Source organism: Belonocnema kinseyi, chromosome 1 (genome assembly GCF_010883055.1).
Source record: "Belonocnema kinseyi isolate 2016_QV_RU_SX_M_011 chromosome 1, B_treatae_v1, whole genome shotgun sequence".
NCBI classification, from domain to species: Eukaryota; Metazoa; Arthropoda; class Insecta; order Hymenoptera; family Cynipidae; genus Belonocnema; species Belonocnema kinseyi.
In genome coordinates this window covers 149,979,724-149,998,694 of record NC_046657.1, presented here as the reverse complement: position 1 = coordinate 149,998,694, position 18,971 = coordinate 149,979,724, and the positions used below count along the sequence as shown (strand labels likewise).

The window sequence follows — 18,971 nt, the reverse complement described above, 5'->3', positions numbered from 1 at the left end:
AATAATAGGTATTTTAAAGTAAAGCGATTTTGTTGTTTAATTTTTATAATCATATTCATCTTTATTACAACTTTCTACGATAATCAGAAGCTGAGAACGTGATACTGATTATGATTATTTATAGCAGAGTAACTTATTGTTTTAATTGAAAGTGGCTGACGCCAATTCATAGCACAGGACTTACGTTATTCGTGTACTAATTTTGAGCACACCTTCTTTTAAATTGCTAAAGATACAGCAGGTGATTAAAAAAATGGGAAAAAGAAGGAAAAATTCGAATAACTTGGTAAATATTAACATTTTGAACAAATACTTCTTATTCATCTTGGAGTATACCTGTAATAGAGTACCTTTTGTCTCTTAATAATTTTCGAAAAAATCACTTTTTGTCAATAAAAAATGCTTTTTATTGTTATGGTATTTCTTTAATCGATGTTTTCTCCAAATATATCAATTTAATCAAAAAATTATATACCGCCTGGCAACACTTTATTATTATTACCGCCTGGCAACACTTTTGCATCCAGGTAAGTGCCTGGCAATGCGCAGGTGCTATTTCTAATGTCAGCCCCTACATGTACACCAATTTTCAACCTTATCCGAGTCACGTAAGTTAACTGCCAAAAATTCGCACCTTTGACATGTCGCCACAGGTAAACGCATCCACTCACACCTGCCAGGCACCCATTTTTACGTTCCTCATCATCAGACGAACATCTCATGTGAAAATTGGCCTTATCCGTGTCACGCTCCCATTTACGTTGTCAGCCCACGGTCTATACTAAAATAGTTGAATTCGTAAATTAAAAAGACAAATTTTCAACGATAAAAGGATGAATGCTTAACAAAATTTTTAAACGTTCAAACAAATAATAAAATTGATATTATAAAAGATAATATTCAGGAGGAAGAAATTGCAAAAAAAAAAGAAATTTAAATATAAATATAACGCAAATAAATTTCTAAAAAAAGTTTTTATCAGGCTTATTTAAAGTTATAGAATTTTTTGTTGCAAAAGTTTAATTTTCAGCAAAATAGTTAAACTTTTAAGAGATGAACTTTCAACTATAAATATAAGTCTGCAAAAAAATGGTTTCTTAACAAATTGATTCATCCAAATCTTTTTTAAAAAAATAGATGAATACTCAAACAAAGAAGAATAATTTTTAACCAAAAAGTTGCATTTTCATAAAAAAAACGGCTACTAAAACAGACAAATTTTTTAATTAAAAGAATAAGTTTTCAAAAAAATAGTTGGTTTTTTGGTTTTTAATAATGAAGCACCCCCCCCCTTGACACTATATTTGCAATTTTTTCCAAGCTGAAATGATCCACTTTTATTACTTTTTTAAACTTCGATTTTCTGCACAAGATACCAAAAAACATAGAAATTATAAGAGAAAATCAGCTCTTAGCGAAGTTATTTAGCTAATTTTAATTGGCTTAATTGAGCTAAAGCTCCTAAATTATTGTTATCTCCAAAAACATTGAATTTTTTCAATGTTCTTTGTCAAATTTTAAAGATAAATCTTATGAAATTTTTCCATTTTGTTAAAGAAAATGTTGAAAAAGCAAAAATATGTAATCATTTAGACAAAAAATTTTAAATTATGTTTTAAAAACAATTAAATGAAATAGTTTTGTGAAGTATAAAACAATTATTGATTAGTAAAAATTAATGTTTATTCAAAACAAATGGTTTTAGATTGAATTTTGATTTTATACAGTTGAAAAAACACATGTTTCTTGTCAATAATCATTTTCTCTCAAGAAATAAATAGTTTAATTTTGGAGTAATTTTTTTTATTTTGCAGAATTAAAAAAAAAAAGAAAAATATATTTCAAATCTATTTAGAAATTTTAAACAGATTTATTTTTATTAGATTTTGAATAAAAAATGTAGGAATTTTTTGACTGTTTTTCAAAGGCTTTAAAAGAATTTTTTTTTTTTGTAAAATTGCACGGAAAATTGTTAATGATGTCTTATTTAAAAAAAAAAGTTATTTTAAATTATTTTAAAACATTTAAAAAGATTGCCAAAATGGTGGAAAAAGAATTTAGGAAATTTTTAATTTTTTTTTTTTAAATAAAATAAAATTTTGTAAGAATGCTTGAAGAATGTGAAATTATTTTTTTATTTTGAAAAATTAATATTAAGAGAATATTTAATTTTCAAAATTTTTCAAGTTTTTTTTTCAATTTTGCACAGATTTTGAACAAAAAGATTAGAAGATTTTTTAGATTTTTGAACGGTTTCAATAGTGTAAAAAATTTTCTTAGAATTCATAGAGAAGTTTTGATCTTTATTTAAAAAATTTTACTTTAAAAGATTTTTGAAAAAGATTTAAAAACATTTCAAAAGATTTCCAAAATTTTTTAAAAATATTCTTTAGGAAGGTTTAGATGATTTTTTGGTTTGTTAAAGTTAATTTCTAACAGAAAAGAAAATATTTGAAATAAAAAATTGGCAAATTGGAAAATTTCAGAATAATAAAATTCCTCGCATTTTTTAATTTACGAAATTTCAAAATTCCCGATTTTAAACAATTAAAAATTGTTTAGATAATAAATAATAAAATAAAGATTATGCTCATCAAATAAAAGTAGGTATTTTATTTGATAGTTTTTTTTTTTTATTATTAAACAGTTTTTGAAACTTTTTTATGTATATTGAGTTATTTAAATGACTTGAATTTTTTCTAAAATTTGATAAAATTCTGTAGGATTCTGTAGGATGTTTCTTCATCCAAATTAAAAGAAAAAAATATATATATTTTTTCTTTTATTTCAAATAATTGATGAAAAATTATTTTTTCTAAAATAACATTTTTAATTTAAAATCCTTTCGACATATTTTGTGAGCGTAAGCATTGTTTGAATTTTAAGAACTTTCGTTAGAAGTTGAAATAATTCGAGGGAAATTTATCTCTAAAATGAGCTAAAGAATATCAATTTTTTTTAGAATTGCAATGTTCTTTAGTATTTTGGAAAAAACGGATAGATTTTTTTAAATGATAAATGATTAGGAAAAGAAGATTTATTTTAATTTTAAACAATCGTCTTTGTAGAAACGACTGTTGCTGCAACACAGACAAATAATCTTCCGACGACAAAGCAACCCGAACCACTTTTTATCGCAGTCCCTCCAAGACCAAGCAGAGTTTTGCACTCGGATGCTTATCTAAGGTAAGAATGAAAGTTTTATTTAATTTATGCAAATTGAAATAAAAATATTAAAGATGAAAAAATTAATTTTCAAGATTTGGCCCCTACGTTACCTTATCTTCAGTCCATAATTTTATAATAATATTTTTATTTAATTAATTCTTACTTCTTCTTTTCAATTTCTTAGCGTTTTCAAGAATTTTGGGAAATTTCAAGGAATTTTAAAAGGTTTGAAATAATGTTTGGTATTTTAAAAGATTTGAATTTTTTTCTATTAAATTCAATTAATTTTTTTATGTTTTTGAATTTTTTTGTATTTACTTGATTGTTTTTAAAATTCAGTTTGATTTTTTAAATGAATTTGATCGAATTCTTCTCCCTTCCCTTAAATTGTATTTAAATTCACTTAGATTTGATTGTAATCCAAGTTACCGAAAATTAATGGAATTTTTATTATTTTTTTTGTCAATTTGCTAATTCATTTGAATTCTTCTGAATTTAACTTGAATGGGTTTGTAGTCTTTAGTCAGTTCTTTGGTTAGAAGTTAGTAGGGTTTGACAGATTTGAAGAAATTTGAAAATTTTTTTAATTAACCCTCAATTCTTTTAAATTATTTGGAATTTTTAATTTACTCGAATTCTTCTAAATTTACTCAATTTTATTTAGATCAATCGATTTTTTTAATTTAAAAGAAAATTTCATAAAATTCTATAAAGTTTTCTTCATATTTTTAATTTTTTATCAATTCATTTGATAAATATTATAAATTCATCTTGAATTTTTTTGAGTTGCGTCGAATACTTCTCGTTTTCCTCTAATTCCCTCCAAATTCATTCCAAGTTTACGAAAAGTAATGGAATTTTTTTATTTAAAAAAATTTTACAATTCTTTTCAATTCTTTTGAATTTCACTTGAATTGTTTTGTCGTTTTTAGTCACTTCATTGATTAGAAAATAGTAAGGTTTACCAGATTTGAAGTTTTTTTTTGTGGAATTCATCCTTAATTCTGTTAAAACCTTAAAAATTTTTTTAATTTACTTGAATTCTTCCAAAATTACTCAATTCTATTTAATTCAATGAATGTTTATTATTTTTTAAAAGCTTTTTTTTCACAATACATCCTAAATTCTGTTAACCTCACCTGGAATTCTGAGATATTTCATCAAATTCTTTGAATTCCCTTGATTTTTTTTTCTTCTGATTTTCAAATTGCTTTAAATTAATTAAATTTTTTATTCAATTTACATTGAACTTTTATGAATTTTATCGAATACTACTCTTTTTATCTTAAATTCCTCTAAATTCATTCCAAATTTTACGGAAATAAATCGATTTTTTGTTGATTTTTTAACATTTTTTCCAATTCATTTGAATTCTGTTGAATGTAACTTGAATTGTTTTCTAAATTTACCCTGAATTTGTTATCGGTATTTAAAAAAGTTTTTAAAAAAATCTTATCTATTTAATGTACGAAAATATTATAATTAATTGTACTAATTATAATTTATGGAATCACTATAAGGACTTGACGGGATTTAAAAATCATGCCAAAATGTTTAAGGATTAACAAGAGATTTGATAAGATTTGAAGACAGTTTTGGTGATACTAAAGAATGTCAAGCGAGTCATTGAAAAGTTATTGAAAAAGATTTTAATTAATTTTAAGATATTTCAAGGGATTTAAAAAATTCCAAAAATTTTGAACATTTTAAAGAGATTTTAAGGATTCTAAGCAAATTTAAAGCATTTTAAGAGATTTTAATTAATTTCAGTCAGTTTTTAAATATTTTAAATGAAGAATAATTCAATAATTTTTAAGGATTTAAAAATTTAAAAATATCTCAATAAGTTTTAGTGACTTTAAAGAATGCCGAATGATTAATTAAAAAGTTATTTAAAAAGATATCAAGGGATTTGAAAAAATCCAAAGATTTGAAGGATTTTCAAGACATTTAAGGAAATTTAAGATAATTTTAAAGGTTTTAAATGATTAGCATTATTTTTAGTGTAAAGATTGTAAAGAATTTGAAGGGATTTCGAAAAAAATTTTTTTTAAAATTCGGAGAATTTTAAGGATTTTCAAGAAATCTTATAGGATTTCTAAGAAGGATAAATCACGATACATTATATTTTTTCTTGATGGATTCTCCAAATCTCACTTTTTCCCAAATTGCAACAATAATTAAAGAAATGCCTATTAAAAGCAAAGCTATATCACTATTTTTTAAACTTAATTTTGCCTAAATTAATTAATTTTAGTCAAATTACTATCTAAACTTTTTATTTTTTTATTTTAAAGTTTACCTGTTTTAGCAGAAATTAAATCTTTTTTCTTTTTTTATAAAAATACAACTGTTTGGTTAGAAATTAAGCTATTATACTATTTTCTTAAATTCATCTTCATGTGTTTTAGTACAAAATTGATATTTTTTGGATAAAAATACAACTATTTGTTAAAGAATTTAACTATTTTGTTAAAAATTCATCCTTTTCGGTACAAAAAATTCGTCTTTTTGAGTTGAAAATTCAATTTTTTTCTCGCAGAAACTGATTTTTTTACAAAAATTCAATTTTTGATGTTACTGAGCTAACTGGAATCTTTTTTGGATGAAAACTCAACTTTTTTTGTAATAAAAAATTCTTCTGCTTGAAGGTAAAAATCATATTTTTTGATAAAAATGTAACCATTTGCTAGAGAATTCAATTATTTTGTTAAAAATTCATCCGTTTTGTTAAAAATTCGTCTTTTTGGATTGAAAATTCAATTTTTTTTTGGTAGAAAATTATTTCTTATTTACAAATTTATATTTTCACGTAAACACGTTTGTTTGAAAATTTATGTTTTTGATTTAAAACTTCATCTGTTATAGAAGACATTTCATTTTTTTTATGATGCAACTTTTTGGTTAAAAATTGTTCTTCTTTACTTGACAATTCAAAAAATTTATTTAAAACATTTGCTGGTTAAAAGTTTTTTGTTGTAGAAAATAATTTTTTAGTTTGAAACTTCCTTTTTTTGCGTGAAAATGCATTAGTTTCGTGTAAAATTAATTTTTTGTTGAACAGTCATATTTTTTGTTTGCAAATTGAATTTTTGTAAAGAAAATTTGTCTTCTGGTTTGAAGATTCAATAATTTAGATCAACTTTTATTTATTTTTTGAGTGAAAAATTCTTATTTGTTTGAAATTCGCCTTTTAAATAAATTAATACCTTTGAAAGTTTAAAATTTGTATATAAAACACTGTTTATCATTTTAGTTAACCTTTTGTGAGAAAATTCCTTTAAAAATAAAACATCTGGTTGAAAATTCATGCACTTTGTTAAAAATTCGTCTATTTTGAAAGAAAATTCATCTTATCGGTTGTAAATTCATCCTTTTGATTCAAAATTAGTTTTTCTCTTACTTAAAATTAATCTTTTAAACTGATAATGTAACTGTTTCATTTTTTGCCGAAAATTTATTTTTTTTTACAGAAATTTAATTTTCGTTGAAAATTATACTATTCCGTTGAAAAATTTACTTTGATTTTATTGAAAATTAAGTTTTGGACTAAAAATTTAATTACTCTATTTTTAATTGAAAACTTATCTACTATAGGTGAAACTTCAACTAAATGTTGAAAAAAACTAAAACTTTAACTATTTCATTTATTCTTGAAATTTGTTTTCACAGAAATGTAATCTTTTTGTCTAAAAAATTCATCACTGTCATTAAAAATTAATTTCTTTGACCGAAAATACGTTTTTTTGCAGTTTAAAATTAATTTTTTAGCTGAAGCTATAATCATTCTATTCTTGCTTGAAAATGTATATTTTTAGTTGCAAAAATTTCGTTTCTAAAAACTTTTTTTGTTGTTTAAATTTTACTTTTCTAACTTAAAATTAAACTATTTTAGTTTTGGTTTCTAAATAATTAATTTCTAAATAATTCTAAATAATTAATAATTTATATTCAACCGTTGATATAACCTGAACAATAAAAATATTGTTAAAAACCTTAAATTCTTTTTAATTCTCCTAAATTCTGGCATATTCTCGGTTATATAGCCTGAACTTCAATTTTTGGGAATTTTAAAACTAATTGCAAATAAAGTGGGCATCGCCCAAACAGCTATGCTTATCTGATAATAAGTGGGCATCGCTCAAACAGATAGACAGGGATCAAATGGGCTTTGTCCAAACAAATGGACTGTATATAAAATGGGCATCGCCCAAACAGGCAGATTGATATTAAGTGGGCATCGCCCGTACAGGTGGGCAGGGATCAAATGGGCTTTGTCCAAACAGATAGATTGCAAATAAAATGGGCATCGCCCAAACAGGTAGATTGATATTAAGTGGGCATCGCCCAAACAGGTAGATTGATATTAAGTGGGCTTTGCCCAACCAGGTAGATTGATATTAAGTGGGCATCGCCCAAACAGGTAGATTGATATTAAGTGGGCATCGCCCAAACAGATGGGCAGGGATCAAATGGGCTTTGTCCAAACAGATAGACTGCAAATAACATGGGCGTCGCCCAGACAGGTAGGCTGACATCAAATGGCATCGCCCAAACAGATGAGCAGGGATCAAATGGGCTTTGCCCAACCACGTAGGTTGATATTAAGTGGGCATCGCCCAAACAGATAGACTGCAGATAAAATGGGTATCGCCCAAACAGATAGACTGCAGATAAAATGGGTATCGCCCAAACAGGTAGGCTGAGATGGAATGGACTTCGCCCAAACCTATATACAGGGATCAAATGGGCATCGCCCAAACAGGTAGATCAATATGAAATGGGCATCACCCGATGAAAAAAGTAGTTGGTGCCACGCTATAGCGATTAATTTCGAAAATACGTGAAACATGAAATGGACTCTTTCTCTGTTTCCAGGTATATCGAGGGCTTGAATGTTGAGAATCGTTACATATCAAACTGGGACAAGCAGATGAGTGCGACCCAGGAAAACACGCAAATTCCGGAAGTAACGAAATTGCCCGGCGAATGGTTGGGCAATGGAGTTGGCAATCATGGGAACGTAGTGAACGCGTTGTGGACTCTGAGGAACATGATGATGCGCGATGTCCTGGCCATCAATAAAACTTTGTAGTTGAGAACAACTGGTGGGAGTGGTTGCGCACTTTTTTCTCACACGGAAATGTTCGCGCGCTCTCGTTCGCGAATAAGACTGACCAGTGTATTTATATTTTACGAGTGTATTTCACTTTTTACTTTTACTTCTTTTTCTTCTTTTTTATTTGTTTCAAGATCTTTTTTTATTGCACATAGAAGCAGATGATAGGCCCCTTAGAGCGAAGTTGATAGTTTTTATCAATTCAAAGTGAATGTACATCGAAGCTGTTAACTAAATACATGAGACATTGTAAATTATCTTCTCTTTAATCTGAGATATATTATTCGGGAAGAAAGATATATAACTACTTTCTATTGCTACAATTAATTTTCTGCTCTCACTGATAAATCGCGCAAAAGTTTTTTCTTTCTTTTAATGACAAGTATTTTTTATCTTATTTTTGGCTTTGAAGTAACTGATTTTTATTGGACTCTGGCATACTTTTGTCTACACAGATCGAATCGAATTTGTTTGATTTATTTACTCTCTTGTTTTTCTTTTTCTTCTCGCCCTGTAAGATAGATTTTGTGTGTGTGGGTGCTTTTGAGTGTTTTAAAGAGTTTTTTGGCTTGATTTGTAATTGGTTGATTTTGGAGAGAAAATCGTGGAAAGAGTTTTTAGGCAATAAGTAGTTAGCAATAATTTCTTTCTATTTTAAATACAAATTTATAATATTGAAAGAAAAAAGAAGAGAGTGCGTTTTTAAAAGTCTGTAACCCGTCCACCCTGCTGCCAGTCTCCCCATTTCGTTGGCTGTTTCTCCTTGTTCGGAATTATTTCTCCGCTTTTCGGATCAGTTTCGACCAGGACTAAGTCAACGAAACGCATACTGTGTTCCACTCCTGGTGAGAAAAAAAATTGAGACATTAAATTAGTTACAAATTAGTCATTTGAATTAAATTTTGAAGCAAAATTAAAAAAAAAAACTATTTTCAACTATGTATATAATACGTTTTTAAACCTTTCATAACCGTCAGTTGAAAATTCAACCATTTCGTGAAAAATTTCTTCTTTTTTTGTTTTGTTAAAATTTTCTCCTTTTTAGTTAAAAATTCCTTTTTTTTTACTTAATTTTTTTATTAGAAATTTCTCCTTTTTGGTTGAAAATTTAAAGTTTTCATTATTTATTCAAAATGATTATTTTTTAGATGAAAATTCTTTCTTTTTCTTTGTTAGATAACTCCTTTTTGGTTAAAAAATTTAACTATTCCATTATTCGAAAATTCGTCTTTCCTGCTTGAATTCGAATGTTTTTTATCTTAAATTAAAAAAAAATTCGACATATAAAATGTAACATTTTTTGTTTATCAATTCCAATATTTGTTTTGAACTAAAAAAATAATTTTCTACCAAAACTGAAATATTAAAATTTTCAGTTAAAAGAAGTTAATTTGGAACGAAAAAAGAAGGATTTTTCAACAAAATAGTTGAATTTTTAACTAAAAACACAGATTAATTTTCAGAAAGAAAAAAAACTCAGAAATTTTCCACAAAGAAGAAATTTGTAACAAAATAATTAAATTTTGAATTTAAGAAAAAAATTAAGTTTCATTGAAAAACGCAGTAGTTAATATTTTCACAATTTTTTATATTTATATTTCTTAATTTTAAATAAAAAAACAGTTGAGTTCAACCGAAAAAAATTTATTTTCAACTAAAAAAGGTCCATTGTTTACCGAATTTTCAACAAAATAGTTAAATTTTTAATTAAAAAAAGTTGGTTAACAAAAAAAGGAAGAAAGTTGCATCAAAATGGTGACATTTTCAACCAAAACGTTTCATTTTTTTTTTAAACAAAGTGCATGGTGGCGACTCTAATTAAATTATAATTTATTATTCAATTTTTATTTATTATTTGTTTAGAATTTGTTTCTATTTTATTTTAAATTTAAATAATTTATAATATAATATAATAATTTTAATAATTTAATAATTTTAAATAATAAATTTAAAATTATTTTGTTATTCAAACTGACGATGTAACTAATAGTCCAGTTGAATCTTCCATAATTTAAGTGAAAAATTCATCTCTTTGGACGAACATTCATTTTATGACTAAAAGTTTAATTATTCAATTTTTAGTTAAAAAATTATCTTTTTCAGTTAAAGATTAATCATTTATTCGGAAATTCGTCTTTCTGGTGTAAAATTCCACTTCGATTTGAATATTTACAATCTGAGTTGAAAATTCATCAATTAGTTTGAAAATGTAACTTTTTTTTAAAGTTAGTTTTTTTGTTTGTTGAAAGTTAGTTTTTTTTATGTAAAGTAATTTTTTATCTAAAAATTTAAATTATTCCAGTTGGCTATTTCATAGTTTTAGTTGTTTTATTTGAAAATTCTTGAGTTTGTTTAAACATTACTTTTTTTATTTAAAATTTAATAATTTAAGTTTTGATTGATATATTTTGTTGTTGAAAATTTACCTATTTCAGTTGAAGAGTTATCATTGTATTTGAAAATTTATCAATTAGGATGAAAATTGAACTATTATCTTAAAATTTAATTTTTCATTGGTTCAAAATTAATTTTTTCTAATTAAAAGGTTAAATTCCATTTTATGTTTTGTTTTGGAAATTGATCACTTTTAGTGGAAAATTTTAGTGTTTGTTTGAAAATTGCTTTATATTGCAATTTCTTGTCATTAAATAAATTTTTTTATTTAATCAAAAAATAATATTTTGTGATCTTAATTTTGTAATCTTGCAAAATTAAAAAAGTTTGCTTTAAAATCTTCGACATTATTTTTCAATATTCAAGGGAATCATTTGAAATGTCTTAAAATATTTTTAAATACACTTATCAAAAAAAAAAAAAAAAAAAAAATAATAATTAATTAATTAAAATTTTCCTTAAAATCTTAAAAATCAAAAATTTTGTTCTGAAATCTTGAAAACCCTACCTTTTTTAAAATTACTCTAAATTTTGTAGAATTTTAAATCATTTCTTAATCTATTTAAAATATGCTTGAAATATATTTTAAAATAATTCACAATTTTTCTAATACTTTGCAAAAACAAAAATAAATTGTTTTAAAAACTCTTTAAAACTTCGTAAATTCTTAAACATCTTTTAAAACTACTGGAATTATTCCCTAAAAATGTGTTGAAATCTTTTGGATTCGTTTTTGATAATTTTAGAAAACTTTCCTAATTTTTTAACATCATTTTAAATATTCTTTACAATATTATTGAAAAAAATAAAAAATAACTTGAAATATTTCCAGGAATTAACAAAAAAATTTTTAAATGATTCAAAGTTCTCCCACAACTTTAAAAAATCATGCAAAACCTTTTAGTGTTTTGAAATTTTTTTAAATTTTCCTCTCAAAGAAAATGTTGTAAAATAAAAAATCATTAAACATTTTCCGAGAAATCTTAAAAAAAATTTTGTTTCTTAAATTAAAATTTAAAAAATGATTTTTGCTAAAATCGAAAAACTACACGAACGATGTAAATGCAAAAAAAATTTCAAACAATTTTTCCATAATCCTAATCCATAAAAATTGAATGATTTTATTGACAATTAAAACAATTCTGAGTGGATTAAAAAATTTTTTTAGTATGATTTTATAATTATTATTTGTTACCGAAAACTGTCAAAAGATAGTCCAAAAAATGGTCCTGACAGAAAATTTCTGATTTATAATTATTTTTTTCGATATGAAAATAATTTTTTGAAGAAAACAAAATTTCAATCGAAATATTTAAAGCTGTGCTTTGGAACTTACGAGGCAGACGATCTGCACGCAGTTTTTCGTGAAATTCTTTCATTCGTACGGATTCCTGTTTCTTGACCTCTGCTCTAGCCAAGACACCTGAAAAATATTTATTATTTATTATATTTAATTATAATAAATAATTTATTATAAAATATAATTTTGTAAAACTTGAGTAACAAACTTGTCATAAATTTCTTGAATCCGTTTTTTAAGCGAATATGACGAACATGATTTAACGAACGTGAAAGCATATTTTTTATTTTTTTAAATATATTTATTTTTATTTATTTGATGAGCAAAATTAGGTAGAAGGTAAGTATTTATTCAACTAAATAAATTTCTGCGGAAGAAAAACAGTTTGGCTAATCTCGAATCGCAGTTCATTTTTTTCCTAGACTATTCAAGTAGATGTTTTCAGTTTGTTCTTTTGAATTATCTGGAATGTTTTAAATCGAAATTTCTGAATGAGAAATTTTAATTCTAAAAAATAATTTCCAAAAGAGAATATTTAAAATTATAATTAGTCTTTAATAATAAAGGCAACAATTATGTTTTTAATTATTGACTCAAATTTAAAAATGACTCTTCCAACCCCTTGACCATATAATAATGAGGTTATAATGAAAAATTTGTGTCATTTTTAAATATATTTAATGATTTTTAAATGAATTTTAAATAATTAAAAAATATTTCCAAATACTTCAAATAAAATATAGGTTTTTGAACATTTCAAAATACAAGTTTGAAGTTTTTTCCAAATTTTGAAAAGTTTTAAGATAATACATTTTCTTAATATTGCTTGAAAAATTAATTTTCAGAGAATATTTAAAAATATTACGAAATATTTCAAAAATATTCTGGAAAACGCATCCGGAAGATTTCGAGATATTTTTAGGAATAATTCGAATCATTTTATAAAATATTTAAGAATTTTCGAAGTTTTAAAGAGATTTGAAGAGTTGTTTTAATTAAATTTATATTTCAATAATATTATTAAAAATAAAAATTGTATTTGCACCATCAATTTAGTATGAAAATAAAAATTTCCAAATCATTTTATTTGATGATTATAACTTTTTATTATTTTTTGCAGGATTTTAACAAATATTAGAAAAACTTCGAATTATTTCAAAAGATATTTAAAGTATTGAATAAATTAAAAATCAAATGTTTCGAATTGTTTCTAAAGATTCTAAGGAAAATTGAAATTAATTTCTTACTCTGATAAATTTGATTTTATTATTATTATTTTATTCGTTGTTATATTATATCATTATTTATCATTTTTGATTTCCAATATAATTTTCAATTTTTTAAGATTATAAAATTTTAAAAATAATTCAAATCATTTTAAAATATTTTAAGAAGTTTTTCAATAATTTCCAAAATAACTTAAAATTTGGAAAAATATATATTAAAAGTATGCTTTGTCTTAAAAAATTAACTTAAACAGAATATTTATCCAAATTTTAAAATATTACATAAGACTTTTAACTTTTTGAAAATATACAAAAATAATTTTAAGCTTAAAATGATCTGTGGCAAATTTTTAATAAATTTTCATTTTATAAAATTTATTTTATGATTTAATCTTGCGGAATTTGCTAACAGTTTTAGAAAAAATGGAATACTTTCAAAATTTAGAAGTTTTCAAAAATTTTCAACAAAATAATTTAAATATTGAAAAGAATTGAAAAAACTCTAAAAATAAAATGTAGATTTTTGAAGATTTCCAAGTTTTTTCAAAATTTTTACGTTTCAAGATAATAAAAAAATTTCTTTATATAATTTTAAAAATAATATCAAAATTTGGAAGTTTTCAAAAAGTATTTAATTATTGAAAAGAATTTAAAAAATTCAAAATAAAACGTAGATTTTTTAAGATTAGAAAATACAATTTTGAAGTTATTTAAAATTTTTTTACAGTCTCCAGATAAAAACATAACTTTATTTTAAATAATTTCAAAATTTAGAAGTTTTCAAAAAATTTCAAAAATAATTTAAATATTGAAAAGAATTGAAAATAAAATGTAGATTTTTAAAAATTTTGAGATACAATTTTGAAGTTATTTCAAAATTTGTAAAAGTTTCAACATTATAAAACAATGTTTTCTTCAAATAATTTCAAAATTTAGAAGTTTTGAAAAAATTGGAAAAATAATTTAAATATTGAAAAAGTATGAAAAGTATAAAAGTATGAAAAAACTCAAAATAAAATGTAGGTTTTTGAAGATTAGAAAATACAATTTTGAAGTTATTTAAAATTTTTTTAAAGTCTCCAGATAAAAACATAACTTTATTTTAAATAATTTCAAAATTTAGAAGTTTTCAAAAAATTTCAAAAATAATTTAAATATTGAAAAGAATTGAAAATAAAATGTAGATTTTTTTAAATTTTGAGATACAATTTTGAAGTTATTTCAAAATTTGTAAATGTTTCAACATTATAAAAAATGTTTTCTTTAAATAATTTCAAAATTTAGAAGTTTTTAAAAAATTGGAAAAATAATTTAAATATTGAAAAAGCATGAAAAGTATGAAAAAACTCAAAATAAAATGTAGGTTTTTGAACATTTCCAAATACAAGTTTGAAGTTATTTCAAATTTTTTAAAGTTTCAAGATAATAAAAAATTGTTTTTAAAATTCCTGAGTGTAATGAAAGCGATTTCTTATTTTTTTAAATTAATTTTAAAAGAAATTCAAAAAGATTTAAAAAAATTTCCAAAGATTTCCAAAATTGTTTCAAGATAATAACCAATTTTTTAAATAGATTGCTGAGTTTTTGAAGTGATTCCTTTTTTTTAAATAATTTAAAGAGAATATTTAAAAAGATTTTCAAACATTATGAAAGATTTTCAAAATTATCAAAAAAGGGTTTGAGTCATTTTGTACAAAATGTAGATTTTCTAAGATTTTGAAATAAAATGTTGAATTTTTTCTTAGAATTTTAGGGCAAATTTAAATTTATTTTTTATTTTGATAAATTGATTTAAAGAAAATATTTAAAAACAATTCAAATCATTTTAATATATATTACAAATTTTTTTCAAAAATTTCGAAAACTACTTGACATTTGAAAAAATATGTATTAAAAGTGATTTATGCTTTATCTTGAAAAATTACAAAAATAATTTTAAACTTGAAATTATTTTAACAAATAAAACAAATATATAGATTTGGAATAGAAAACTCTGAAGATTTTTAAGAATTTCAAAAAACTTTAAGAAAATACAAAAATTTTGTAAGATTAAGAATTTCAAATAATTTTTTATTTCAAAATATTTATTTTATGACTATAATTAAAAAGATTAAAAAATATTCCCAACGATTTTAGAAATTGCGAACAACTGTATATAAAGTTTCTCAAATATTTTTTGTCATTTTTCAGAATTTCTTCAAAGTTTTAGGAAAAGTTAGAATAATTTTTAAATATATTTAGAAGTTAAAAAAAATAAATTAAAAACCTCAAAATAAAATGTAGATCGTTGAAGAATCCGAAATACAATTTTTATTGTTTTTTCAACATTTTTTGAACATTCTATATAATAAAAAAATTGTCTAAAGATTCCTGGAATTTTTAAAGAGATTCCTTTTTTTTAAAGTAATTTGAAGAGATTATTGAAGAAAATTTAAAACATTACCGAAGATTTCTAAAATGATCAAAACAAAATTTGTAAGATATGAGCGCAATTTTTTTCAAAATTTTAGGGAAGTTTTTAAGAATTTTTTTAAATATTAAAAAATTGCAAAAAGAAACTTCAAGCAAAATGTAGATTTGATAAGATTACGAAGTAAGTCAATATTTAGAAAGATTGTAAGACCTGGGAAGATTTCCAAAATATTGAAAAATAAAACCAAAAAATTTTAAAACAATTTTAGAAGTAATTCGATTCAGTTTAAAAGATATTTCGAAAATTTTTGAATTTTGAAGAGATTAAAAATATTTTAAAACTGATTGTTTTTCGAATATTTATAAAATATTCTTATACTTGTTTAACGTCAAAAAGATTTAAATATATTTGTAAATATTAAAATTTTTCCTAAAATTGAGTAAAATCCTGTCCAATAAAAAAATAATTTCTTACAAATTTTCTAGATACTTTTTCGACATATCTAAAATCTCGAAACCTAGAAAAATTATCTTCATTTAATCTTAAGGCAAATAAATAAACTAAATTCGAAAATCGTCATTTAAGATTTTTTATTTTGTATTAAACATTATTTTATCTTTCAAATTATAATTTGACTACATTTTTTATATATTGGACTCGAAAAATATTTTTTGGTCGTAAATTCAGTAATTTTGAGGAAAATTCGTCTTTTTTGGTTTGAAAATTAATCTCTTTTAATATAAAAATGTTTATTTTTTTATAGAACTTTGTCATTTTTTATATTAAAATTGCAAATGTTTGGTTTAAAACGAAAAAGTTTTTGGTTGTGAATTCAACTATTTTATACATAATTCGGCTCTGTGAATGATATCAAATCTTTTTTTTTTATTCAAAATTAAAAATATTTTTTTGTTCAATTATCGACTATTATATATTACTCCTTAAAAATCCCTCTGGTTTGGTTGAAAATTCAATTATTTGACTATAATTTTTTTTCATAGAACATTTTTCTATTTTGTAAAATATTAAACTTTTTTGGTTAAAAATACAACTGTTTGAAAATTAATCTTTTTTTTTTTTAACAAATAAGTGTATAAATTAGAACTATTAGAATTGAATTTCGCGCGTTCTATCGCCGCGCGATCTCTCTCTGACTTCGTGAAACAAGAAGAAGACTGTCCGTGTCAGCCTGATCGTATCAAAGATTTGGTTGTGACTCTGTGTGATCAATTTGATAAAATCTCTTATTAAAAGACGAGAATACCAGTTATTGTGTTATTATTTACATGTTATTTAGTTTTGTCCTTCACGCGAATCAAACTATGAATTAATTCTAAAATTACAATTACCTACATTTTTTACGATTAACTCCAAATTTGTAAGATATTCTAGTGATTCTAACCTCTAATTGAACATTATAAAAATTCTTTTCAATAATAATTATTTAGTTTAGAATTAAAAATGGCACAACACTTAATTAGTCGATTAATTCCAACCGAACGAGGATTTCTACATCTTTTTAGTGGTTAGTTTCAAACTACTTGTGACTTGTGACTATAGAATTGAAAAGTTATAACAATATTTCTATAAAATTTGTAGATGCATAAAGTTTTTGCACTAATAGACATCGTGTTTTAATTATTATCAGTGAGCCCAAGATTCTTGGCAACCAAAACTGGCGAAGAAAGTGCGAGGTTGAAGGAGTTCAGAAAGAAATTGCGTGAAAAAACACCAATAGGTATTTATCAAATCAATTTTCTTCAAAATGCATCCGTTTTAGGACTATTTTATTAAAAAGTCGTTCTTTTTGGTTGAAAAATTCGTAGTTTTTTAAATCATCTTTATTTAAATTTATATTTTTAGTTAAAAATCGATCTCTTAAAAGTTGAACTATTTTGTTGAAAATTAATCTTTATAATTCATCTTTCTAAGTTGAAAATTTAACTACTTAGTTACAAATTTCTTGAAAGATCATTTTTTCGGTTAATGATTCATAATTCTAGTTGATAATTTAACTTTTTTATTGAGAATTTAACTGATTGGTTAACAATTCAACTGCTTTGTCGAAAATATGTCTTTAGGCTTGAAAATTCAACAATTAGATTGCATGTTTTTTCTTTAGTCACTACCTTTTTTTGTTGTGGAAAATACATGTTTTCGGCTCAAAAATTCAAGAATTTGGAAGAAAATTAACTGTTTGGTTGAAAATTAGTCTTTTTTTTTGTAGAAAAACTATTTTGTTGAAAAACCATATTCTTGGTTGAAACTATTTTGTGGAAAATTCGTCTTTTCAGCCTTGTAAATTCAACAATTTAATTGAAATTTCTTCTCTTTTGTTAAATAATTTTTTTGTACTAATTAATTTATTTCGCTTTAAAATTAATTTTTTTGTTGAAAAATTGTATTTTTCTGAATCGTTTTTTTAATAAAAATTCATCTATTTTAGAAGAAATTTCATTTTTTTAAATGATAATTTAACTTATAATTCTAAACTATTTTATTTCGGTTATAAAAGATTTTTGTTCAAAGATGTCACAAGTTTATGATTCTGGTATTTGAATAAAATGGTCTGGAAAAATGAAAAATTGGGAAATTGAGAAAATGAAGTTTTGTCTTAACCCTAATATAATATTCTTGTTAGTAATTCTTTTTTCGTAATTTATGTTGTAATTTTTTTGTTAACTAAATAGATGATAAGAAATAAATAAAACTTAAAAAATAAATAATAAAAAAATGTTGTCAAAAAGTTATACTGTTAGATTGAAAATTAAACTGTTTTCCTAAAAATTCGTCTTTTTAGGTTGAAACTAAAACTATTTTTGTAGAAAATGTATTTTTTGACTAAAATTCATACTTTGGTGTTATAAACAAACTGAAATCTTTTCCAGATATAAATTCAACTAATTCTTTGTTGTTACAAATTTTTCTTCATAATTAAAAAATTCAAATATTATAATAGAACTTGCATTTTTCTTGGATAAAAATGCAACTATCTGGTTGAAAGTTCAACAGTTTTGTTAAAAAGTCGTCTTTTTTTTGTTGAAAATTCGTCCTTTTTGGTTGAAAATTAAACTGTTTTGTTGAAAATTCATCTTTTTGTGGTGGAAATGCAACTATTTTCACAGAAAATTTACTTTTTGATTAAAATTCATATTTTGGTGTTGAAAAGTCTACTGAAATCTTTTTTAGATGAAAATTCATCTATTTTTTTTTAATTTTCTCATTTTAATTTAAAACTTAATTTATTTTAGTATGTATGTATGTATTTAATCTCTCCCTTTTACGGGTTTGAGGGCCACCGCTCCCTGTACATATATTTACAATTCCATCCTTAGTCTAACTTAACTACTA

General features: G+C 23.1%; 3 protein-coding genes across 13 annotated transcripts in view; 2 read left to right on the top strand and 1 right to left on the bottom strand.

Annotated features, from left to right (window-relative positions):
* The window catches only part of LOC117168666 (protein polybromo-1), a 149,023-nt gene extending 140,049 nt beyond the window's left edge, over positions 1 to 8,974 (top strand). For all 9 annotated transcript variants that reach the window (XM_033354525.1, XM_033355018.1, XM_033354862.1 and 6 more), the window contains 2 exons: positions 3,069 to 3,186; positions 8,047 to 8,974. In XM_033354525.1, the coding sequence (XP_033210416.1) occupies positions 3,069 to 3,186; positions 8,047 to 8,263 (335 nt within the window). In that variant the 3' untranslated portion in view covers positions 8,264 to 8,974. The remainder of the gene's footprint in view (positions 1 to 3,068; positions 3,187 to 8,046) is intronic.
* Positions 8,960 to 12,359, bottom strand: LOC117169031. The gene is made up of 3 exons (XM_033355151.1): positions 12,190 to 12,359; positions 12,018 to 12,104; positions 8,960 to 9,129 (listed from the first exon to the last, which is right to left on the bottom strand). The coding sequence occupies exons 1-3, from the start codon at positions 12,257 to 12,259 to the stop codon at positions 8,990 to 8,992; spliced, it is 297 nt and encodes a 98-aa protein (XP_033211042.1). The 5' UTR covers positions 12,260 to 12,359; the 3' UTR covers positions 8,960 to 8,989.
* Positions 12,360 to 16,811: 4,452 nt separating this feature from the next.
* The window catches only part of LOC117167549 (succinate dehydrogenase assembly factor 4, mitochondrial-like), a 12,435-nt gene continuing 10,275 nt past the window's right edge, over positions 16,812 to 18,971 (top strand). For 2 of the 3 annotated variants that reach the window (XR_004466407.1, XM_033352563.1), the window contains exons 1-2: positions 16,812 to 17,145; positions 17,269 to 17,358. Coding sequence is in view for 2 of the 3 variants with exons in the window: in XM_033352563.1 (XP_033208454.1) it covers positions 17,082 to 17,145; positions 17,269 to 17,358 (154 nt within the window). In the remaining variant the exon portion in view is untranslated. The remainder of the gene's footprint in view (positions 17,146 to 17,268; positions 17,359 to 18,971) is intronic. The other variant, XM_033352577.1, reaches the window with a different exon arrangement.